At 49.6% G+C, this 23,448-nt stretch overlaps 3 protein-coding genes, 1 long non-coding RNA gene and 3 other non-coding genes across 8 annotated transcripts; 6 read left to right on the top strand and 1 right to left on the bottom strand.

Moving 5' to 3' along the window:
• Window positions 1-879: 879 nt before the first annotated feature.
• LOC148883389 (SH3 domain-binding glutamic acid-rich-like protein 3) lies at window positions 880-1,731 on the top strand. The gene is made up of 3 exons (XM_089022463.1): window positions 880-1,037; window positions 1,116-1,283; window positions 1,503-1,731. Exons 1-3 carry the CDS (start codon window positions 993-995, stop codon window positions 1,563-1,565), a joined length of 276 nt encoding a protein of 91 aa, XP_088878589.1. The 5' UTR covers window positions 880-992; the 3' UTR covers window positions 1,566-1,731.
• Window positions 1,732-2,788: 1,057 nt separating this feature from the next.
• On the top strand, window positions 2,789-6,134 carry rps12 (ribosomal protein S12). 2 transcript variants are annotated; one of them, XM_089022459.1, is made up of 5 exons: window positions 2,789-2,971; window positions 3,508-3,624; window positions 4,549-4,651; window positions 5,023-5,124; window positions 6,030-6,134. In XM_089022459.1, the coding sequence occupies exons 1-5, from the start codon at window positions 2,958-2,960 to the stop codon at window positions 6,090-6,092; spliced, it is 399 nt and encodes a 132-aa protein (XP_088878585.1). In that variant the 5' UTR covers window positions 2,789-2,957; the 3' UTR covers window positions 6,093-6,134. The 2 variants fall into 2 exon arrangements, with proteins under 2 accessions (XP_088878585.1, XP_088878586.1); XM_089022460.1 differs by lacking the exon at window positions 6,030-6,134 and having other exon boundaries at window positions 4,944-5,083.
• On the top strand, window positions 3,345-3,421 carry LOC148883388 (small nucleolar RNA SNORD101). Its single transcript, XR_016118560.1, has one exon. It is a non-coding gene; the product is annotated as a small nucleolar RNA SNORD101 (small nucleolar RNA).
• LOC148883387 (small nucleolar RNA SNORD100) lies at window positions 4,383-4,465 on the top strand. Its single transcript, XR_016118563.1, has one exon. It is a non-coding gene; the product is annotated as a small nucleolar RNA SNORD100 (small nucleolar RNA).
• LOC148883386 (small nucleolar RNA SNORD100) lies at window positions 4,860-4,942 on the top strand. The gene has a single exon (XR_016118561.1). It is a non-coding gene; the product is annotated as a small nucleolar RNA SNORD100 (small nucleolar RNA).
• Window positions 6,135-6,613: 479 nt separating the features above from the next.
• eya4 (EYA transcriptional coactivator and phosphatase 4) lies at window positions 6,614-21,829 on the bottom strand. The gene is given in 21 exon segments (XM_089022427.1): window positions 6,614-6,986; window positions 7,643-7,743; window positions 8,867-8,988; window positions 9,384-9,498; window positions 9,560-9,720; window positions 10,639-10,697; window positions 10,833-10,922; window positions 11,887-11,970; window positions 12,053-12,189; window positions 12,265-12,342; window positions 12,345-12,426; window positions 12,805-12,887; window positions 12,968-13,111; window positions 13,183-13,322; window positions 13,418-13,484; window positions 14,008-14,065; window positions 14,067-14,095; window positions 15,368-15,451; window positions 15,545-15,645; window positions 15,816-15,865; window positions 21,584-21,829. Coding segments are annotated over 21 exon segments (2,085 nt in total). The 5' UTR covers window positions 21,803-21,829; the 3' UTR covers window positions 6,614-6,905.
• On the top strand, window positions 6,993-9,698 carry LOC148883384 (uncharacterized). Its single transcript, XR_016118517.1, has 3 exons — window positions 6,993-7,632; window positions 7,750-7,859; window positions 9,580-9,698. It is a non-coding gene; the product is annotated as an uncharacterized LOC148883384 (long non-coding RNA).
• Window positions 21,830-23,448: the final 1,619 nt, after the last annotated feature.

The raw sequence follows: 23,448 nt of genomic DNA, 5'->3' as shown, positions 1-23,448 counted from the left end.
TTGTATCTCCACCCAGGGATGAGAATTTTCTGCCGCTCTGCGGATTTCCGACTTTTTCAGACCAAATGACCAGATCAAACGAAATATGTATTCTCGATTTTTCGCTCTTCATTTCCTGTTCCGGCTTGTGTTAGTGTAAAGGGCCATTTTGATTGGATGATACTGACGGCGGTTGGCGGAAAGCGCCATTTTGATTGGATGATCTTGATTTACGTGCCGTTGATGTCGAAACAGGTACACGCCCCCTTTTGAATAAGAGGACGAGTAAAAAAAAAAATCAGGTTGATTCTAATTTGCAATGAAACAATAGCATGGACGAAACAGTTGCATGTCAGTGGCACTATGACAAGCCTCATGCTAACGTTAGCATCAATATACTTCTGTGAGAGATAGCAGAAAGCAAGCGTGCAAGCTAATGAGCAGTGTGCAAGCACCCTAGCGGCAACCTCATATAACAATAATAATACATTTCATACATAAGCGCCTTTCAAAACTCTCAAGGTCACTTTACAGTCAGAGGATCAGTTTTTCTCTCGGTGAGCAGCGGTAGCCACACGCGCCAGCGTTCACTCAACCCGGAAGTAACTCAAATAGATAGAAAGCTAGCTAGCTAGCCAATAGATGATAATAATACATTTGATTTCTAAGCGCCTTTCAAAACTCTCAAGGTCACTTTACAGTCACAGGAGAAGTTTTTCTGTGGGTGAGCAGTGGCAGCCACATGCGCCAGAGTAGCTAACCTTGCGTGTGTACCCGGCAAGTTGCTGAGGTCGACCGTCGGCGCTTAAAAACTTGCTTTTCTGCCGCCAAGCACTCGTTTCTGTGTTTGTGGGCGTACGTTTTAACAAGTCAAAACTGGAAAAGTAGTCCCACACAAAGTGGGGCGTGCCGACACAGCCAAAGGTTCTTGTCCAAACCTGCTTGCCTTGTCTGAATTCTGCCAGCCGACGCCACTTGTGCAAATCACTTGTTTTCCCACTCAACTTGCAGCCATGACAGTCAAAATGTTTTACACCAGCGTGAGCGGCAACGTTGAGGTACGCCATTTTTTTCTGACTTTTGTTGACTTTGTCCCCAAATGCCGGATAACTTGTTTCAATATGCTTTGCTTCCAGATCAAGAAAAGGCAACAGAGGATCTTCCAGATTCTTGAGGCCAAGAACATTCCTTTCGAGAAAGTGGACATTGCCGCCAGTGAAGCGGACAAGAACTTAATGAGGTCAATCATAGGGAACCCAAAAGCACTGCCACCCCAAATATGTAACGGGGATACTTACTGTGGGGTAAGCTTGTTTTTTTTTTCCTATTCCCTCACAGTGTGTGTGTGGGAACATGCAACTAGAATCAATATTTGAGCAACTACAACAGCGCGCAGACAAAGTAGCGACACATACGTATATACATATATTTGCAAATTTCCCCATTGTGGGACTATTCAAGGCTTCCATATTCTTTCTGATTGTGATATATGCTACATGTTGTCACGCCTTTTTCCCATTCAGGACTACAGTGCATTTGAAGAGGCAGTTGAGAGTGAAAATCTGGAAGCTTTTCTCAAAATCTAATTCTGAGAGGACACTGAAACAAGCTGGAGGACGCTTCCAACACTTTCTTCAGTTATTATTTGTTTTAAATACTCTTTCTGTATTTTTGATATGCAGAGGTCTGAGATGTTTTTGGGTTGACTTCCCCTATAATGACAAAAAACAATAAAGAACAAGTTAAAAACTATCCGTCTACTTCAGTCATTCAATTATATCTATGACCAATCTCATCTTGTGCATGAAATCACTTTTCTCCATTGATAATGAAACATTACTTTTTAAATGCAAGATAACGAATTGAACTGCTTGATAATAATGTTTTGAATATTTGAATTGCAAAATGAACTCAGCATATGCATTATTATATCATGTTGCCCAGAGGTCCCCAAACCCCGGGCCGCGGACCGGTGCCGGTCCGTGGGTCATTTGGTACATAATTTGGCACATCATTTCCGTTTTATTTATTATCTGAGTCCGAACTATGTTTTATTTTGAAAAATGACCAGATTACATCCGTCCTTGACGCATGTCTGAGTCACGTGATACATACCGCTAAAATTAGCCCACCGTAACCTAGCAAAATGAGTAAAAAACAAACGTCTTTGGAAAGTTTCTCATAAAGTTGTGTAAACATACACAATGGATTCACGTTTATTATTATATTTAAAAGAAAGCAAAAAACAGTTTCCATGCCTGTCGTCTCATTTTATTTTGTTGTATTTATCCGCCGGTCTGTGAAAACATTGACATTAAACCGGTCCGTGGCGCAAAAAAGGTTGGGGACCACTGATGTAGCCTAATAAAGGCATATTTTATTTGAATATTCGCGCGGATGTGCGGAACGGTATTACTCTTTCAATTTAAAATTTAATTTTGTATGACTTAGCAAACCACCTTTTTCTCCCTCACACAGTATTGCAAAACAAATTAGTTTTTAGACATGCAGCTGTGGCGGCTATTTTTTTCTTTACTACGGCATCATAAAAACAACGGACATGATAAAAGTCGCATGAGCGCGGCGCGAATGGCTGCCGGTGCTCACACCGCACAAAAATATCCCGTGACTGTAAAGTGTCCTTGAGAGTTTTGAAAGGCGCTTAGAAATTAAATCTATGGTTATTATTATTCACAATTGAATCAAAACTAAACAGGCAGTCGTCTGACGCCGTCGCTTGTGAGGGGGCCTTCCAAGCGACAAGAAAACCACGTCGCGGTTTTATGACGTCCTCTTTCAGCTACCCCATAGGAGGCGACGGTACGTTCAATTATCGACGGCACAAAATCTGCTTGATTAATCTTCCATCCTGCTTTGTGACATTCCCAAAACAAGTCGTCGACGATGGGAAATACTTAGCAACTGCTGTTTGCGCTTTATTGCAGAAGTTTGGGCCCGACGTCCATCCGAAATCAACAATGGCCGAGGAAGGGTAAGCAATAAGCATCGCGTCGGACTCATGTGGGCAAAGCGGCGGTCTAATGTTCGAGGTTTAATTTGAACAGCATCTTTTACTCATTGCTTGGCCGTCTTTTAACCCTGTTGCTTCGAAATAATTTCCGGTGAACGAAAAAGCTTTTTATTTTGCCTGTTGTGAAGGACATGCTTCGAGAGCGCTAAATTTGAATGAACGTAACATGCACGTGAACACATCTTCTTGCATGGTGACTCTTCTTGTTGATGGCGACATGCACTCCCGTTTAATTTGTATTTAGTGTAACCTGTCGTGAAATGTTTTGACAGTCCCTGAATGCCTCTGATTGATTGCCCAGTTAGCCAATAACCGTTGAGCTCAGCTTCCGCATGCCTGAATGATGACTTTGAATCTTTTGTCGGATACCCCTTCACTCTCTCATGGGTGACATTTGTCCTCTGACCAGATGGAAGCTCCTCACCACCTTTCCCTTTGGAGATGTCGTTTTGCATTTGTTAACCCCCCCCCCCCCCCCTTATTATTTTTTATGACAGTGTTGCCACTGGAGGTTTGACGGATGTCATCGCCGCTCTCCCCGAAGTGCTCAAGACGGCGCTGGTCAACGACGGCCTTGCCCGTGGTATCCGCGAAGCCGCCAAAGCTCTGGACAAGTATGTCCGTTGCCCCTAAATCAACCATCCTACCTTGATTGACCAGTGACGCAATCCACCCAATCCATGACACTCGCTTTGTCTTGACCAGCCCCTCATAAAATAGGAAATGCTCAATGTGTTTTTAGGCAAGGCTAACCAAAACGGCTCTTGTAAAAGAGTGACAATCTTTCTTTTTTTGTTCAGCCTAAAATGAATAACTGACATTTTCATTAATATTGCCCAAAAATTGATGTCAGTTTTAATAATAATAATAATTTGTTTCATTTCTAAGCCCCTTTCAAAACTCCCAAGGTCACTATACAGTCACAGGAATATTTTTCTGCGGGTGAGCAGTGGTAGCCACACGTGCCAGTGTTCACTCAACCCGAAAGTAACTCAAATAGATAGAATAGCCAATCGATAGCCGACAGATACCTTGCTAGATAGCCACCCGTATAGCTTTACCAACAGCTACCTAGATAGCTCGCCAGTCAGATAGCTAATCAGAATCAGAATCATCTTTATTGCCAAGTATGTAGGACGCACAAGGAATTTGTTTCCGGTAGAACACGCTGCACTAGTATCGTTGTCAAAAAAACTGCTAAGTGGCACTAATAGATAGCAAAGAGCTAGCAACTGATAATAATAATAAATTTCATTTACAAGCGCCTGTCAAAACTCTCAAGGTCACTTTACAGTCACAGGATAAGTTTGGAAGCGTGTTTGTCACTGGGTGAAACTGGTATGTCAAGGTGCCGCCATTTTGGCTCCAAGCTAATATCATTGATGACCTCTTGGCTCCCTCTACTGAAATCTCTGAAGAGGAACGCCATTGTTACCCAATTGTGTCTGAGATGTTTTTGGAGAGAAAAAAAGTCTCCCGCTGAGAGGATCCCTTGCAATGTCACCCATATGACATTTCCGCTCTTCCGGAACATTCAGGCGCCAGGCCCACCTGTGCGTCCTCGCCGCCAACTGCGACGAGCCCGTTTACGTCAAGCTGGTGGAGGCCCTCTGCGCCGAGCATCAGATCAACCTGATTAAGGTCAGTCAAACCTTCCAAATGTCATTACAAGGGCGGGGGGGGGGGGGGGGGGGACTCACATTTTGACAGTACAGAGAGAAAAAAATGTGAATTTCATCTCTGTGGAATTTGCCGCCTTTTTTCAAGGCTTGTTTTGTGGTGAGGACAAAGAAATTATTAGTATTTTGCATTTCTTGGGATTTGGATTAGAAAAGTGTCAAATTTGAGCTGCATCGCTGATGATAATCTGGCTCCCTCTACTGAAAGCCGTGAGGAATTTGCCACTGTTACCCAATTTGTGTCTGAGATGCAGGCCACTTGCCGCCATTGCGTGTTCGTCTCGTCATGCCGGACGGGCCGTGACCAACGTGGGCGCGCTTCCCCTCTTTCAGGTGGACGACAACAAGAAGCTCGGCGAGTGGGCTGGTCTGTGCAAGATTGACCGCGAAGGCAAACCCCGCAAGGTGGTGGGCTGCAGCTGTGTCGTCGTCAAGGTAACGCCTACCTATGAGCTGCCATTTCAACACGAAAAATGCACATATTTAGCCAAAATCGACCTGTAGGTCTGGATCTAAAATGGCATTTTCCTAAAACCTCACCAACAAAGAGCTTTACATTGTGTGTTAAATTAAAAGAGTAAACTTTGAAAACAATTCATGGTTAGGGTTCCTTTTACATCATAAATTATCAAGCGACCTAGCTATCTATTTGCTATCTGCTAGTTATCTATTAACCAGATATCAGCGGTCTAGTTGGCTTGCTATCTTATCTATCGGCGGTCAAGCTTGCTGGCTAACTCTCTATTAGGTATCTATTAGCAAGCTAGCTTTCTATCTATTTGAGTTACTTCCGGGTTGAGTGAACGCTGGTGAGTGGCCACCGCTGCTCACCCACAGAAAATTTTATCCCGGTACTGTAAAGTGACCTTTGAAAGTTTTAAAAGGGGCTTATAAATGAAATGTATTACGATAAATAAAAAAACCGCACAGCTGATGACATAAAAGCCAATTCCAAAAGATGTTTGAGAAGCTCCGTGAAGCGGTTGTGCTAGCGGCCTTGAACCAGAACGCTTTTCAGGGTGTTAAAAGTTATTCTTTTGCGCGTGTCGCAGCAAGTGGTTTGTCTTTCATGGTTGTGGAGCTCTGCGCCAGACAGGTCTGGCTGCCGCGGCCTTCCTTGCCGTGCCGCGGCAGCCGTTGTCGAAAGCAACTGGCGAGAAGGACTGCCGTTATACGAACCCCGTCACCTCGCCCGTGATGACCGGGGCCCCTGAAAACGGCCACAAACTGCCGAAAATGCCCTCGGTTGTCGCTGCCGCTCTGTGCGACGGTCCAAACGGCCCGCCTCCTACATTAAACCTTGTGTTTGTGCTTTTTTTGGGGGGGAATTCCGACCACAGGACTATGGCAAGTACTCTCAAGCCAAAGGCGTCATTGAGGAATACTTCAAAGCCAAGGAGTAAATGGAGACAATAAAACTTTGCAACTGACGATGATGATGATGACGGTCCTCTCTCTTCGATTGATTGCGTGAATGCTGAAGAAACGACCCGTTTTAGGTGTGTCCTCCCCCCAAAAAAGACTCAACATTATTCCGATATGTAACAAAATGAATCTTTTCCTATTTTATCACTTCCTTTCTTGACTGATTTTGTCATTTTCGACACTTTAGTCGGCATTCTTGATTTGGACAGTGATGCTCACTGTTCTTCAAACTCGAGCATAGGTCTATGCTCACGTTTGTGGGCATAGGCAGCCATTTTTCCGAGTGATACTCCCAAAAACTTTTTGGGGTATGCAAAGAGGTAAAAATTGTCAGCTTGGTCCACATTTTTTGTTCTGAAGATGGAGTCTAGTCAGTGTGTAAATGAGCTTTCAGGGGAAGGTTTGGTCCACTTATGAGACACTACGAGCCAGGTCAGGCGACACACCACTTCTTTGTCCTTACTTTAATATTGAGGCACAAGGCCAAAAATGAAACAAGTTGAACAGACCAGCCACACCTCGGCCCTTCATATTTATTGCAAATAATTTACACGGACGGACCACAGAAGAAAATGCTTTAAAAAAAAAGATCTGACGTGCTGGCCAGACAGGGACGAGCGATCAGCAATCCAAGGAGCACCTAAACAACCCCCATCGTTGCTTTTTAAGACCATTCAGTTTGTAAATCCAGGCGTTTGGAAGCCAAAATTGCAGTCAAGTTCTTCAATAGTTTGCCCCCTCCCACCCTAAAAAAAAAGCTTCCGACGACGTCCATCGTGATGAGTGAACATCTAGAGGTACTCGAACTCCAGCGCTTGATGTAAAGCCAGCAGGTCAGAGTGGCTGGAGATCCTCCAGAAGGGCATGTTGTGCTGCGGACGACATTTTGTCACGGGGGGTGAGTTCCATTCTCGCGGGAAGCAGACGCGCGCACGGCCAACTAAAACCACGCACGACAAACAACCTTTTTTTATCGCTTCCTCGTCAAGCGTTTGGCTTCCCGCGACGATCGGAGCAAAGCGGAAAAAGCACTTGCGCACGTTTCCGGCGTAACGCAAGATGGCGCTGCCGCTTAGCAAACGCCACCGGAGCGGCAGCGGAAATGGTTTTCCGACCGGCTGGTGAGGCGACGCGACGCCGCTTGGTGAGTGAACTGCCGCGGCGTCCAACGCCAATTGTACAATCGGGCGAAACCGCTTTCACTCGTCTTCCGGGACATCGGACGTAGTCGGACGAGGGAGTTTAGCACACGTTGTGTTTGTTCGACGACTGCTTTAGCCCACAAACTACGACGCTAACCCGAACGTGGGATATTTTTCACAGCGTTAACCCGAATGTAGCGATAAAGCGGCTCTTAAAACGAGTGGACTTTGTCGCACTCCGGTTAAGACGAGTTTTAGTTGTTTTTTTCACGGTTCGAGCCCGGAAGAAAGCACCCCTCGAGGGCAAAAGACAGGCAGGCGTCAGCCAATCGGAGAGCTCGCACGGCGCCGAGTGGGCGGGCCCACGGCCGGCGAGGTCCAATTACCTTTTTGGCCGCCTGCTCCTCTTCCGCACCGTCCCCCACTACAACATACACTACTTTCCTGCCAAACCTTTGCGTTATGCGCTCAAAGCAACTTTCTTTGCCTGCAGGAGAACACAAGGAGGAAGAAAAGCTGCGGTCAAACACAAAACAAGTGGAAAAGTCGGTTACCTGAGCGGCCGCATGCTCCTCATCCTTGCCATCGCCAATCACAACATAGGTAATGTTAGTGCCAAAGCGGGACACAATACGCTCAAAACAGCTCTCTTTGCCTGGACACACAAAATAGCTTTCACAGCCTTGCCTCATGATTTCATTTCAGACAAAAAAAAAAAACGCCTGTGACCTACCTAGACCCATAAACATGAGAATAATCCGTTCCCAGGTCCCCATAAAACATCATTTTCTACTTAATAAGCCTTAAAACGACACAAAATAGACCTTCTTTTATGTATAATGTGCTATTGTATTGTCATTAAATAAATAAACCGTACTGTGTAATAAAGTCGTTTTATTGACAATTGTGATGGTCGTTGATGTAGTTGCCTCTTGATGATATCCGAGTGAAGTTGCCGTGCTTTCTCGGCACTAATACCCTCACTCACACTGTCCCCTGCTAGCTGCTTTTCGTTAATCCAAATCAACAAAATTTTTTCAACCTCTTCTATTGCCTCAGACCGTTGCAGAAACAAATACAGAAACACTCTTAGCCACGCGTAGCAATCAACGGTGGACTTAGCATACTGATACTGGGACGCTAAGTCACACAAACGCACACGTCGTTGGTGTTTTTCAATGATCTCCGTCATTTTCTTTTGTGTCCTCTTTGGCTTAACACGAGCCTGTGGTGGGGGCCTTTTTGGTCCCTTCATAACAAAAGTACTCTACTCGATAACAACCACATCTGCACTCAAAGGGGATGTGGAAAACTAGTCCGCCGACACCGTGGTGCCGTGTGGTTTGGTTTGTTCGCCGAAAAACTAGTTCGTATGGCAAGATTTTATGCTCACAAATTTAATGTTAGTAAAGTTCGTAAGCTAAAGCGTGACCTGTCATTGTCAATCGGCGGTTCCGTTGCCGCTTAGGGGAACAAAGTCACCCAAGAGCATCGGCCATTTTGTCGCTTTTTACTACCTGGGTGTTGTTCCAGTGAGTCCGATTTTTAGCATGCTTTTCAAAGTCTTTCTGGAGTCCAAACGCGCCAACAACTTTTCAGCGTCGTCTCACCTATTTTTGTGGCGCTGTAAATGTTCTCCACAGGGAAGGCGGAGCCCAGACTGTAGAGCAGAATTTTAGCCATGGCTGGTATGAGCTGCGTCGTCGTCACCAGCACGTTGACGCAGTTGCTCCTGTGGGACGGGACCACTTTGTTATTCACAAAAAAAAAATCTAAAGTGGAAAATAGTCTCGCTCGCTCGCTATCAAGCTAGCTATCTATTTATTAGCTATGTAGCTAGCTATCTATTAGCTATGACCTTGACAGTTTTGAAAGGCGATGATAAATACAATGTATTAGTATTATTATTAGCTATCTTCTGTTAGCTAGCTTCCTATCTCTTTGTGTTACTTCCGGGTTGAGTGAAAGCTGGCGCGTGCGGCAGCTGCTGCTCACCCACAGAAAAACTTGACTGTAAAGTGACCTTGAGCGTTTTGAAAGGCACTTAGAAATGAAACGTATTATTATTAGTAGTAGTAGTAGTCACGCTAATGCTCGCGTATGACGGGAAGAGGTGGGAGGCGGCACCTGGCGCTGACGATGGAAAGCGACTTGAGGGCGTGCGTGAGCCACGAGTCGGTCAGGACTTCCACCTCGGCGCGCAGCTGCAGCCAAGCGTCCCTTTTGGCGGGACCCAGCAAGCCTGCCCGTTAGCGCAGGCGTTAGCGTTAGCACCTCATCATAACCGTCCCGAGTTATCCTACCCGCCATGTTGTTTTTGTAGGTGCTATACAACTCTTTGACGCGGCGATAGCGGAAGGCCAGCTTCCTCATCCAGTCCACGCCGCCGCGGACGCCCGTCGCCAGGCACAGGTTGGCGCTGGTCGCCGCTGCGTGGAAGCCATCCGTTGCAAAACTATAAGTGCTGTCGGCGAGAAGGAGGAGGGCCATCACTGGCGTGCTTGAAATGAAGCTTTAGAAATGAAGCTGTCCAATTTTGCTGAAAGGACAACCGACACCTCCCGACAGGTTGCGTCCATAATTTGTCAAATCACTTGAAACGACTTTTACTGAGCCGATTTTCCAAAGATTCCAGCACATAGAGCTATATTTTACGTGTTAACTGAATATGTTTTCGAGTTGGTGACGATTCCTGACATGATGTCACGTTTGGACCGCCCCTGACCGAGAAAGCGACACACAATGCATTTTAGGTACTTTGTTTGGTCTGAAAACATCGTGTTGATGGCGAAATTAGAAGGAAAACGACATCAATAGCGCCATGGTGAATGGTTGTGTGTTGCACTACTATTTGATACTAGTTGACACAAATTCCCAGCAGACAAATTAGCCCATTTCCAACGGAGCTTGGGCGCCATCTGGTGCATTTTCTGGGACGCTACATTTCAATCCAGATGGCTCGAATTGATACGGAAGGACTTCTTGAATCGATTCCAAACATGTATGCTTTCCTCTTCAGAACTATTTGAATCATATTCATAACTGGATGAGTAACAAGAAAGCATCTTTTCCGAATCTGAAGCCATTGTTTTGATTCTGGAGCAAGGCAGTTTGTGAAGGAGTATAATGGCATGACGTCACGAACAAGGGGGCAGGGCTTTCTGAATCTGCCCAGTTCCGAGCTGGTTTTGTGGCAGTTTTGGGCCACTTGACGTCATTTTGATTGGTGTTTTGCATTTGGCTAAAAACATCATCTCGCGTGTTTTGGCTATTTTAGCTTTTTGGCTATTCAAACGTTTTTCTGATGTCAGTTAGGAAGCAAAAAGATGCTGTCGGTTGTCCTTTAGGCGCGATGATTGACGCCAACGGGCGTGGTCCTCACCTCAAGTCCTGCCCGTTGTCATCAGATGAGACATCGTCAATATGTACCTGATCGCATTCCTACACACAATGACGTGAAGACGAACAATTGCAAGAGAGCAATCTAGTCCAAAAAATGCTTTCTTTTCTCTCTCAACTTGATTTTTGTCAATGGCGCGTTTGGCGTCAAGCGCAAGCGGCGCTTTGGCGCCTCACCTCCAAGTCGTTAAAGAACAAGTGCGAGTCGGCCAAGTTGAAGATCATCTCCTCCATCCTCAGGCCCAGCGTGACCGCCATGGGGGGGTCCTGAAGCGGGAGGGCAAAATACATTCATTTTGTGGTCGCCGCCAGATGACGGGCAGCTAGCGCGTGTTGCGGCCGTGCGTTTCACCGTCGACTCGGTCAACGACCTCATGGTCACCTTCCTTTTCGGTTCTCCGATCCTTCCGCTCAAAACGCCCTTTGATGAAGAAACGGGGCGACGTTTGCCGGCGGCGCGCGTGGGAGGCTGTCCGGCTCTCGCCGTTGCTATGCCAATAGCATCAAGACTATTTTTGGGAGAGGCGCGAACAGACACAGCTGCCGCCATATCTCATGCAGGCGGGCCGAAGGCGCGCTCTTCTTTGAAGGCGTACGTTTGGGTGCAAATGGTTGGCGGGCGACTTTATCAGAAAGTGACGAGACCACGTGACCCTCCGGAGGGTTCCTAGAACCAGAGTGGGCCACGAGGTCCACTCTGGGGCCGAGACTGCAATTTCCTTCTGGTCCTTTTGAATTGAGCATGTCGTCTGCGTAAGCTCTCAGTCGTACGGGAATGGTCCATCGATGAAAAGGTTTCTTCAGCCGTCATCTGTACAAATTTGAAAGTGTCGGACGTTTCGCTTCTTATCCAAGAAACTTTGTCAGCAAACTCAAGTCTTACTGGTAGTTCCGGCCCTATATATATATATATATATATATATATATATATCCCTACTGTCCAGACGTGGCGGTACCGGACTCTGCTATGATTGGTCCCTGCTCTCAGGTTGGGGGGGGGGGGGGCAGAGGACTATATATAGGGCCGAAACGACCAGTAAGTCTTTTTGCTGACGAAGCTTCTTGGATAAGAAGCGAAACGTCCGACACCTTCAAAAAAAGTACAGATGACGGCTGAAGAAAGCTTTTCATCTATCGAGCGTGTCACGCACAGACAATACGAGCATCGCGAAACGCGACTTTCCAAGCTACCACGCGCGCGCTAGCCCGCAAATGTCGTGGGGATGCTCACCTTGCCGTATTTCTGTGCGTAGGAGCCCGTGAGCAGAGAATGGAAGACAATGATGGTCTCGTCCAGATCCCAGACAAAAACCCTCTGCGGACAGCGAGCCAAGATGCTCGAGCGTCAAGGACTTTGTCCACGGGTCTGCCGGGAAGGTAAGCGGCCTTGGTTTTACCTCCAGGTCGCTATCGGGCAGCGGCGACGGGTTGTTCTTGCGGCTCCTGCCTCGCGACTTGGCGCCGCCGCCGCGGCACGCCGGCTCGTCCGGGTCTTTGATGGGCGCGGGGGGCCTCTGCGCCGCGTCAAAGTCCGCTGAGGTTGCGTCGCAACACGTCACATCGTGGCGCCGTTGGCGGTTTTGCCCGAAGGGAAAGCGGGGCCACTCACCCGGGTGGAGTTCTACCGCCTGGCCCGTCACGGCGTCCTGCAGTTGGTAGGCGCCCGCGGGCGCGCCGCCGCCGCCGCGCCGCCGGCGCTCACGTACGGCCCGTAGCCCGAGTAATACTGGCCGTACTGGTTTTGGCCAAAGTTGACGTACGGGGAATAATCCTGCCCACAGAACAAAATGGCCGGTCTGTCGTGACTTTTACAAGGTTTCCCCCCGCCCGCCCGCACGTTCCGAGCCCTTTTCCCGCCAAACAGACAATCCGTCCCACAGATGCGGCCAAATCGTCCGCAGCAAGTCTCCCTTATAAAATCCTGGCATTATTTCATTTCCACGTCCGTAAGAGGCCTTTTTTTGCCCTCTTAAGTGCTCTCGCAAATGTGCCTTGGAGTGAAAACAAAGGGCGAGGCGCTCTGATGACGCGTCTTCGACATCTACTCGATCGAGGCACGGGAAAATTGCGTGTGAAAGTTTATCGCGGAGATGATGTCGAAAGCAGACGTTTTGGCCTTTTTGATGACTCGGCGTCAAACGAACGCTACCTGCTGAGTTGCCGCGTAGTTGGCGGGACCGGACGCCGAGTTGCCGGCGGCGTAGAGGCCCGAGGACGTTGTGAAACTCGAACCTGGAAGGAGACCCCACAAAAGACCGTGAGTGGGACGCGAACGGCGCCGGACCTTGTCCCGAAAACCCTCCGGGGGTGACCTGGCATCTGGTAGGGCGAGTAGGCCGTCTGTCCGGGCTGAGGCGCGGTGAAACCGGGGCCGTAGCTGAGGCTGCTCTGCAGAGGAGACGGACTCCGGGCCGGGCCGCCTTCCGTCTTGACGCCCGGCAGCATCACGCCCAGGTCTAAAGGGAACCCGCCGTGTCATTCGGCGACCAATCCCCGGGCCGACAAATCCCGGCGCGCGGCCCGCTACCGTAGCCGGGCAGTCCGTACGCCTGGCCCGTCGGGCAATAGGTGTAGACCGCCGACTGCTGCGTGCCGCCCAACTGCGGCTGGCCCGCGTACGGCGCCATGGACGAGGCGGGCGGCGCGGACAGGATGTGAGGGTACGGCCTGAGGCGGCAAATCGCGTCGCTCACACTTTGGAACGCCACATGATCAAGAAAAACAGGCAAAATGGAAGAGGTGGGCGGGTGGGGTCCACTTACTTGGACGGGTACAGGGAAGGGGAGTACTGGTGCGCCGAGCGAGGGCTGTATCCACCGCTGGTAATGACTGCAAACAAACGGCCGTCAACATCGTTGGGGTTCCGTCCACGCGGAATTGCGGCAACGCAACTTGAAGCGCTGCGCGATGACTTGACAAATACTTGAAGTCAAAGCCATTGAACGGGACCGGAAGAGAACCAGATCATTGGCCGGATGTCGCCGTCGTTGCTTAGCCCAACGCCATACAACAAAAAAACAATTGACACTTCCAAGAGATTTGTCAGGTCGCCATATTGCCAGGTTGCTATGTCGCAATGTCGCCATATTGCTAAGTCACCATGTTGCTATGTCGCCAGGTCGCCATGTCGGCATATCGCCATGTTGTCACGTCACTTCCTTTGCCAAATGACCAATGCGCTTGCTCTCTTTCTTGGCAGGAGCGACGCCGACGCCATCCGAGATTACAATCTCAGACCGAACGCGGCCGTCGTTTGAGATCGCCTTCGTCGACACCTCCGCTTGGCGCTCGGTAAGTCCCTCCCGATCACGTGCGCCCGCGTGCGTTTTAAGTCGGCATGCGTGCGCGCTACCTGAGGCGGCGTACGAGTCCAGCGCCGCGTCGCCCGTGGTGGTCGCCGCCGCCGCCGCCGTCGCTGTTGTTCACGGGCTCTGTTTTCACTTGGAAAGCAAAGTTCAAGTTTGCAAAATGGAAGGCGAGCACACAACACAACCGAGGGGGGTGGGGGGGGGGGGGGGGCATTCTGATGATTGACGCCACGGGCCGCCATTTTGGCCAGCGCTCCTCGTACCGCACCACTTGATGGAAGGCTTTTTTGTTTAGTTTTTGTCCCCCGAGTGTGTGAATGAAATGACCTTCCATCTAATTGACCAGCCAAGAAAAAAAAAGCGCACGCAAGCGATATCTTGACTCACTCCGTTCCAAATTGGAACGCCAGGAATGCACGCCCTTTTTTGGCTGACCCGGATTCAATCAAGACAAAGAGTTGAATCGAGAATCAGAAAAGATTCGGCATTGCGGTACAATCATCCCTCGTTTTTCACAGTGAACGAGGACCAGAACCGTGCCTCCTTTTTTGTTTTGGGGTTTGAGGAGGACCGGCAGCCATTTTGGCCCCCCCCCCCCCCCCACCTTTCTTCACACTTTTCACTCCCCAGTCGGGCCACGCGAGTCAAGGTACCGCTAACAAAAAATCCAACTGTTGTTCCACGTCAGTGGTGAGGAAACCTTTTTCCCATCTGGAGCAATTAACTCATTCGCTGCCAGCTGATGTGCAAAAATTGGAGTGCACAAATTTGGAGGAAAATTTGTCATCGTCACTCCAGTTGCGGGACCCGCAGACTTTTAGGACTACATCAACATCCAATGCAGCATTAGAAAATGTAGACTCTTTTCTTTCGTCAGAAAAAAAGAGTTAATTCCTAAGTGATATGGATCTAGAGTTATCCGAGTTTGAAATGAGGGCGGTTGTACAAAATAAAATACATCCATATTGGTTGATCTAGCAATTTAACAACAGCTGAAGATGGAACAAAGCGCTAACATGGATAAAAGACAAATGCTGGAAGGGAAAAACAGCGCTTTATCCGCACCCCACGCGACAAAAACTAAAACCCGAACAGATTCTGGCATTTGTTCTCTATGTCATAATTTGAATTCCCGAATACATTTGGGAATGTCAGCGAATGAGTTAAAAAGCACTTTCTTCATAGTTCGGTGTCTTGTTTAGATTTTGGGTTGACGTGGCGCCTCGAGGTTTCCTCACCGCTGTCCAAAATTCAAGCGAGCAAACGGCCCCGAAAAACACTTTCCGGCAATTCCAAAGCAATTTGGCAACAAATAAACAGGCAAGAGTCGCCTTCCGAGTGCAGTTGGGGGGGGGGGGGGTCTCGGAGGGGCTGCTGTCAGTTCACACGCATGCACCTGCGTACCGTAATCTTTGGAGGTCGGCGCGGGGGGCGGGCTGCTGCAACCCAGCAGCCAATCGGACGTGTTTAGAGCGCTCATGTTTTCACCTACGAAATGCAAGGTGGGGGGGGGGGGGGTATGAAGCTCCGGACCCCACAAACGACCACGTGTGCTAGCGTCCTTGCTAAGCGGTGGCTCACCTCCCGTTCCATTAGCGGTGACGGCCAGGTGGCTCTTGTCCAGTTTGGAGCCACTGGGATGGCGATGATGAGGACCGGCGAGGTCCTGCATTTCCATAGACCTGTTGCGAGTGCACAAGAGGGTGAAGACCCGCAGCGCCTCCGCCGAGTCCCGTTTGTCCGCCTCCCTCATCCCGAGGAGCATCTCAAGTGTTGACTCGAGCGTGTGAGACGGAATGAGCCAAGGTGGTGTTTGGAGGCACCGGCGCGACTCGCTCAAATGGTGGCTTACCTGCTGTGGGAAGGCTCTGGAGCATCAGACTCGCGCTTGAATTTGTCCACCTGCAAATGAGGCGGAGCAGAAACCTTCAGACAACCAATGGAAGGAGGCCTCGTCGCGCCGGCCCCCAAGTTTGGACATGAACTTTCACTTGTTCCCCCTTGACCTTGACCTTGGCCCCAAGCCCACTTCCGACTCCCCTCTTTAAAGGGTGCAAAGGTCACGATGGGGTCAGGTTAGGACACAGGGAGGTGGGGGGGGGAGCTGTCTTTCGCTGCTCAGATTCGCTATGGACGTGAACAAACACAAATGCAGTCCAGCAAAGAAGAAAAGCCCCCCCCCCCCCCCCCGCACGCGCTTCGCCCACAGCGGGTCTCTATTAAAATTCCTCCCTCTTATTTGGAACAGGAACTAATTAGGACAGTAAATGGAGGGAGGGGCCTCACGGGTGGGCAATGTGTACCAGCTGCCCTTTAATGGCTGTGTCAACACGCCGCCGAGGAGCGGCGGACGCACGCGTGGAGACGGCGGGCGGGCAAATCCTGAACGGCTTCTTTTTCTTCCTCTTGTAGAGACCAGCCACAATATTGGTAGAAGAGACGACCTTTGAACCCCACGCCCGGGCGCGTTCCCCCGTGATGCTGCGCAGACGGAAAAAAAGTCCAGGTACTTTTGCGCCGCGGGAATATTTGCAGGCTTTTGAAAGCACATTTGCCAAGGAAGGGTGGCGCCATCTTGAAATGTCCTCCGTATTCTTCTTTCTTTTCTTTTCTTTTAGTGGCGCTTTGCTTTTTTTTGAAGTGTTCAATGTTTTGCCGTCAGAGATTGAACACAAAATGACATAAGAAGGAGACAGTTTCAACTTAACACAACTGTCCTCCATTTTGTTTTGTCTTTTTCATTTGGACAATTTCCAAGAGACACACTTTGTCCACGAATATATTTCAAAGGCATCTTTCTTCCCGAGAGTCACTCAGTTCAATGTCGACGGTCTCGTTTGGCTAAATATTGGCAACAGATGGCGTTGAGCCATTGAAACGCATCTCGCACTGGGGAAATGGACATTGCACAGCAGCAAAGTGATGACAGGAAGAGGAAAGGAAAGAAAGAAGTAGAAAAACAAAAGACGGGAGCTGCTGGAAAGGCTTGAAGTCAAAAGAACAAAAAAAAATCTACATAACAAACAATATGACAACACAAAGACACATTCTTCAGCACTTGCTGTGCCATCTTTGTGGCATGAAGCAGTACTAGATGAAAGAGAGGATCAGAGCATCCTTTTCAGCAGTGGATCAGGGACATCATGGCGGAATGTGTCGAAAGCAAACGCAAAGCTGTATCATCCATTGATTGTCTCACATCTCCCGTCGCACGTAAATCCGCTTCAATTCCAAGCCACGACATTTCCACACACAATTCTGTGCCAAAAAAAACAAACCGGTTTCTCCTAAAAAAAAAAAAAACGAGCACGGCCCCTCCTTTGTGCCTTATCCAAGCGAGCATTCTACCTGAAGACTCCTGTCCCACGTAAATCGGCTTCAATTCCAAGCCACGACACACACAATTCTGCGCCCACAAACAAACCCGTTTCTCCTAAGAAAAACTAGCGCAGCCCCCCTCCCGTGCGCCCTACCTGAAAAGTGCGGTCAGGTCACGGCAGTCGGGCGCTTGTTAGCATAACGCGATGATGTCATCCACCGGGCCGCCGGCCTGCGTTGGCGTTGCCAATCTTTCTTTTTCTTTCTCTCTGACTGAATGTCCAATTCAAAGTGCGTTTCGGCGTCACGCCGCGTCTGGTCACGTGCTTGAAATGGACGTTCTCTCCGTCCGCTCGGCCTTTTCTGAGAACAACTCCTCCGATGTTGACGGTAAAAAGCGGTTAGTTAAGCTTCCTGACTTGGACCGAGGCGCTCCATCCGTGCACTGCTGCCGCCGTCTTCTTCTCAAGTGGGGAGTCTTTCACTCACCCTTGCAATGCCCTCCCTCCCTCTCCCTCCCTCCCTCCCTCGCTCGTCCTCACACTCGCTCTCTCACCTGTCACTCAATCCACATTCGCAGCCGCTCAACTTTGAGAGTGGCCAACATTGCCCCAGTCAAGTCAATGTGGCCAAATCGTCAACCGGGATGTCGAAAATGGCGGATTTCGGCACATTGGAACCTGGAGAAGATGCCTTTTGTGAGCGTCGGGTGGGAGGCGCCTCCCCCGCTGGAATATTTTCACAGCGAGTGGAGAGGGCAAACCGGGCAGGGAGGGAGGTGTCCTCAAATGTGCCCGAAGGAAAAAAGCAAAACGGAACCACGGCGCGCAGCGTGGGCGGATCACAGGAGGGACAACAAAAGACAAATGACATTTGGTGGACGTCTGACCATTCCGAGCGCCGCGACGACAACAACAAGACGGCAGACGCGGGCGACTGAGCGCAACGGCGCCCATTTGTCGCCCGGCAGACCGAAACGTGCTTCTTTGCCATTTATCACGGCCCCTAAATCAAGCCGGACCAACTTGTGAGATTTCCCCATGACATTCCTTCCACTTTAATCCTAATAGGCTGGCTAGCTAGCTGGCTGGCTCGCTTGCTAACTGTCTATTTGCTGTCCGTTAGCTATCTGGCTGGGTATCCAGCTTGTTATCGATTTGCTGTCGATTTACTGTCTTTGTCTTACTATTCTATTTGAGTTACTTCCGGGTTGAGTGAACGCTGGCGCGTGTGGCTGCCGCTGCTCACCCACAGAAAAACTGATCCTGTGACTGTAAAGTGACCTTGAGAGCTTAGAAATGACATGTATTTGTATTATTATTATTATTATTATTATTAATAGGTCTGTGCAAGCTCTGAGTCGGACAGGAATGGTCCATCGATGAAAAGGTTTCTTCATCTGAACTTCTTTGAAGGTGTCGGACGTTTCGCTTAATAATCATCATAATCCATTTAATGTGTGAGTGACAACAGACCCTGTCTAAGGGCCGTTTGAAAGTCCAACTGAAAGGGGACAGAGACATTTTTTTGTCTGTCCCGGATGTCCCGAAGGCACGCTTCCCTTGCTACCCCCCCCCCCCCCCCCCCCCATTTGCGTGAGTGGTTCTCACCGCCGTAACCTTAGCCGCCTTCCTTTCATGCAAAATACATTGTGCCTCCCACCCTGCCCCCCAGCCTGGAGTGAGGGGGGGGGGCGTAAAACTATCCCTCACCTTTGTCTCCATAAATGAACCCCCACTCCTTTTTTTCTTCTTTAGGTGCACTTGGACTCTATACAAGAGAGTGAAAAAGGAAGCTTTTATAAAAAAACAAAAAAAAAACGCCCCCAGCACTGTTTTTCGTCAGCCCAAATTTTGCGCTCTGGAAGAATAGAAGCTTTTGCCACTTTTGTTGGCTAATTTCCCCAAGCAGGTCACCGGGTGGACGCTCGCCCGGCCGGGTGAGGGCGCGGGTGGGCGAGCGCATTGGAGTCGCTCCTCCTGGGGGGTCTTTGCGCCCAATGAGCGCAAATGAAAAGCAAGTGACGGACGTGCGCTGGCTGGCTGGCCCTTAATTGCGAAGCGCTTGGCCAGGCTAATCTGATGAGCGTGATTAAAAAAAGAGAGCGGCAAAGAAAGGCCACTCGGCCAAGTCAGACGGCGAGAGCAACTTTGGCAGATTGAGCCGATTGTCTCCATTTCACCGGACGGCAGCATGAATGACTCCCTTGTTTGGCCTCCGTCGGCTACATTTCAGATGGCCGCTTGCAAAATGGCGTCCATCGAGCTAGCTAGTAGCGGGCCGAGCCACGAAGGCCAACGTTTTGACGTGGATCGGGGACGCCCGACAAGTCTTTGTTGGCCGGCTCCCAAGCATGCGCAAGGAATTGTTCTCCCGGGCACGTCTCTGTCCAGGAGCCCCTCAGATGCCCGCCCGCCGAATGCTCTACCGCTTGCCCCATTTTTCCACCCTTCCCTTCCTTCCCTTCCTTTTCCTTGATTCTTTCTGTCCTTCCTTCCTTCCCTCTCCCCCTTCACACATGCTCGTATTGCCCCCCCCCCCTTACTCCTGGATGGCCTTTTTCTCGGTTTGCTTCTCTGATGTTATGAGTGAGTTTTTGGGGGTCCTGCCCCCCGACGGAGCAGCTGGCCGTCGATTGGCTTTGGCGTGGAGTCTTTGCGGAGGGCAGATGGCGGCCGCGCTTTGTCCACCTCCGGCCTGTTGCGCCTTCAAAGAGGCGTTTTGAAAGGATTATTTACCAGGCAGCCGGCAGGCCGCTCATCACTTCATGAAAAGGCGTCTGAAAAAGGAGCTCTGGCCCTGATGGCGTTTGCTTCCATTATTCATGAGCTCCTCCGCAACCAGTTATTGGAGTGTTGTTTAAAGGCCGAGCGACCCAACCAGCAAGTTGAAATCATTTCATCACAACAACTTCAAAAGTGTGGGGAAAAAAACCCAAGGCGGGGAACCTTTGAGCCAGTCTCCACTCGGATGACCCCACGAGCGAGCTAGCCAGCTAGCGAGCGTCTGCATAATACGGAGAGCCAAACACCTTGACGCAGTCTGCAGACGCCGGAGCGCAAATATGATGCGGTTTCCTGTCTGGTGCGTTTTCTCTGAAAAGAAAGCTCGCACTGCTTCCCTCTGGATGGATTCTCCAGTCGCTTTGGCGCGTCATTCGCAGACGATCGACGTTGACCTCCTGACCCCGCGCCTCCGCGACACCCTTGCAATCCTCGCCAGCGCCGAGCTAATGATCACGTTACACTTTTTTTGGGTGGCCCGCCAGTGACCCCCCAACCCTTACCATCCAAAAAAAAAAGCAAAAGACTGAAAAGGCAACTTTTTATAGGGTGTCAAATTCACGCACACTCGCTCGCCACTGGGAGGAGAAAAAAAGGAGTTCTGGTTTTGAGCACAAGCGGGCCTTTTAAGACGGCAGAGAAGCACGGGGAAAAAAACTCTCGCAGTTAGTTCAATTATCAGATTGTTTTTTTGACAACAATGATACGCGACGGCCCATGCGGTGGACACCGGAAGCCCCGCCCCCTCGGGCGTATTAGCGAGGCCTCATTCGCGCCAAGAAAGAGCATTCAAAACACAACCAATACGATTGGAAACATTGACAAAAGAACCTGTACGTATGTGCTTGGAAGTCATGCCACCGCTTTATATGGTCAACATTTCCAAGATGAAAAAAAGGCCCTCAGATCAAGATGTTCGACTCCCAGCTTTTGCGCTAGTCGGCACGCGCAACGCGGCTCTCGCGGCGCAACCGAGATGCTGTCAGGATTTCGCCCTCCTTGTCGTTAGGCAGATGAAGAAAGATACAACCCCCTTCCAAAATAAAATCAAGGCAAAAACGCTGCCAAATCGTGGCGAGCGGGGGGTCAGCCTGGGAGGGTGAAAGAGGGGTGCAACCCGACCCCTTGGCCTCTTCTAACTTGGTCGCGTGAATCGTGACAGCTGCCACTTTGCGACCACGCCGGTCACGTGTCGCCGCAAGGCTCCGTCACGCCAAAAAAAGCCCCGAACGTCACGGATTTGGGGCCGGCGCGGATGCTAAATCAAAGCCGTCGTTGACACAAGACGGATTGTTAGCGCCAAAACAAGTACGTGACAACAGGTGGAGCTAAAAGTAGCATTAGCGAGCGGCCTTGGCTCCGAGCCGGCCTCCTTCGCGGCCACCCCGAGGGACCCCGGACGACAGGTCGCCCCCTCGCAGCGCCACCCAGCTGACGTGCACTGGGAAACGGCGTTGGGGGGTCGCAAGTATCCAGTGTCAGCGGCCAACTCCCCGAAAGCGACGTTTTTCTTGCTCACCCGAGTCCGCCTCCCCCTTTTGTTGAACGCGACTTTGACCCACGAGGGAAAAGGCCCAGTCGGCTGCTCACTCGGTTGAATGTCCAAAAAGCGCCGCCCGCTCCCAGCCAGCTCCAACCAAAGCAAAGCGACAAGAAGCGCAAAATCATTTGCAGACTCGCCCGAGCATTTCCACAACATGTTGACAGAAAGCCGATATGTCACATGATCGCCGGACATTGTTCATTTGGCGAAGGGTTTTTTTTTTAACCCCCACCCCCACCCCCGCCTATCGCTTCTTTTGTCGCCCTCCCCTCAGGTGACACGAATGCGACCGAAATGTCTCTGGAGAAAAGCTTCGTTGAACAGCAAAGCAACATTTTGGTACACGGAAGACTCGTCGTCCCGCTCAAATGGACGACGGCCACGGAGCAAATAACCGTCCCAAAATGAGCCTGGAACGCTTCAAATCACCCGTATCTTATTTCCAACGGTGACTCAACGTGACCCACGCCAAGCTCAAATTCACCGGCAATGTGATGTCATCGGACTATTTCCATCCAGCAGGCGGAGGGAGGAACTGAGGACTGGAAGGCCATGAATATTTCATCGCGCCGCCATGCCAAACGAGTTTCGCTTCTTTCTTTGTGTCTTTCTTGACTGTCCATCTGGGCATTCGAACCGCAACAGAAAAAGTGCCGAAAAAGTCCCCCGGCAACAGAGCCAGAGACTGTTACACCCACGCTGCAAAAAGGAGCGGTACCGCCGCTCGTTCCGACCGACTGCTGTCAGCCTTCTCAATTGTCAATAATCACACTCTTGGGAACTATTTGAATCCTCTTCATAAGCGGATGAGGAACAAGAAAGCATCTTCTCCCAATCTGAAGCTATTGTTTTGTTTCTCGACAAGGCAAGACGTCCTGGCGTGACGTCGCAAACAAGGCCATTGAAACTGGCCATTTCCGGTTTCATTTTGAAGTCGTTTTTGAACACTTGGACTCATTTTTAGGTGACTAAAAATATCAGCCTGCGTGTTTTGGCTATTTTAGTTGCTATAAAACGTTTTTCTGATGCCAGTTAGGAAGCAAAAAAATGGTGTCGGTTGTCCTTTAAAGCTTTTCTGATTCTGATTGTGAAACAACATAGCTCATGTCTGCTGGCCCACTTTGCTCTCTTCTTACAGAGCTAGCGGCTCGGGGCAGCGGGGTGCCATTGGGGGGGCGTTGGAAGATTGACGGAGGAGATGAAATGACACCTGTTGTGGTCACCGACTCGCCACTTTGAAATGTGAGCACACCTTGTTCATTTTTCCCAAACAAGCAAACGTCTCCAGTCTTGAAATCAGCAAAATGGCGGCACAGCGCTTGGCTTGATTGTTGTTGTTGTTGTTCATTTGCGCACACTCGCAACAACCCCGAGACACGAAAAGCCAAAACGTTTCGTCTTGGATTCCGATTTGATGGCTCAAGAGTTGCTAAAGTACTTTGGCTTGACTCTGATGACTTGTTTTCATTGTGATCTTGAATCCATTTTTTTGTCGGCTCGTCACACGTCAACATACACCAGTGGGAACTTACCACTAGATGTTGATGCTCCTGTGATTGGTCCATAGCGCGTGGCCTTCAACCCTCAAACTGCAAAAACAAAAAACAAATATGTCCATCTTTTTATTTGGCACTGGAATTTAACTGGGAGTGGCAAACAAATCAAAGTTATTATTGTCGGATCATAACGATGACAACCCGCCAATCTATAAATAATTACAGATTTGGAAACGGCACAAAAATAGCATCCTGAGAATGCTTACTGCTTTCCTTTTTGATTGAAAAAGAACATGTATTGACCACTCTAAGTCAGGTTGACTGAAAAAAGACAAAGATTCACTC

The sequence above is a fragment of the Hippocampus bargibanti genome, linkage group LG19, assembly GCF_051943395.1.
Source record: "Hippocampus bargibanti isolate YZ-2025 linkage group LG19, ASM5194339v1, whole genome shotgun sequence".
Lineage (NCBI taxonomy): Eukaryota > Metazoa > Chordata > Actinopteri > Syngnathiformes > Syngnathidae > Hippocampus > Hippocampus bargibanti.
Note: the sequence above shows the minus strand (reverse complement) of the source record. Positions and strands in the feature narration are given on the sequence as shown.

What these genes read in the sequence shown, in the direction of transcription:
- LOC148883389 (XM_089022463.1), top strand. Translation starts at nt 993, where the DNA reads ATGACAGTCAAAATGTTTTACACCAGCGTGAGCGGCAACGTTGAG. An exon ending in GCGTGAGCGGCAACGTTGAG is followed by an intron (nt 1,038 to 1,115) that starts GTACGCCATTTT and finishes CTTTGCTTCCAG; the next exon opens with ATCAAGAAAAGGCAACAGAG. An exon ending in ACGGGGATACTTACTGTGGG is followed by an intron (nt 1,284 to 1,502) that starts GTAAGCTTGTTT and finishes TTTCCCATTCAG; the next exon opens with GACTACAGTGCATTTGAAGA.
- rps12 (XM_089022459.1), top strand. An exon ending in ATCAGATCAACCTGATTAAG is followed by an intron (nt 4,652 to 5,022) that starts GTCAGTCAAACC and finishes CCCCTCTTTCAG; the next exon opens with GTGGACGACAACAAGAAGCT. An exon ending in GCAGCTGTGTCGTCGTCAAG is followed by an intron (nt 5,125 to 6,029) that starts GTAACGCCTACC and finishes TTCCGACCACAG; the next exon opens with GACTATGGCAAGTACTCTCA.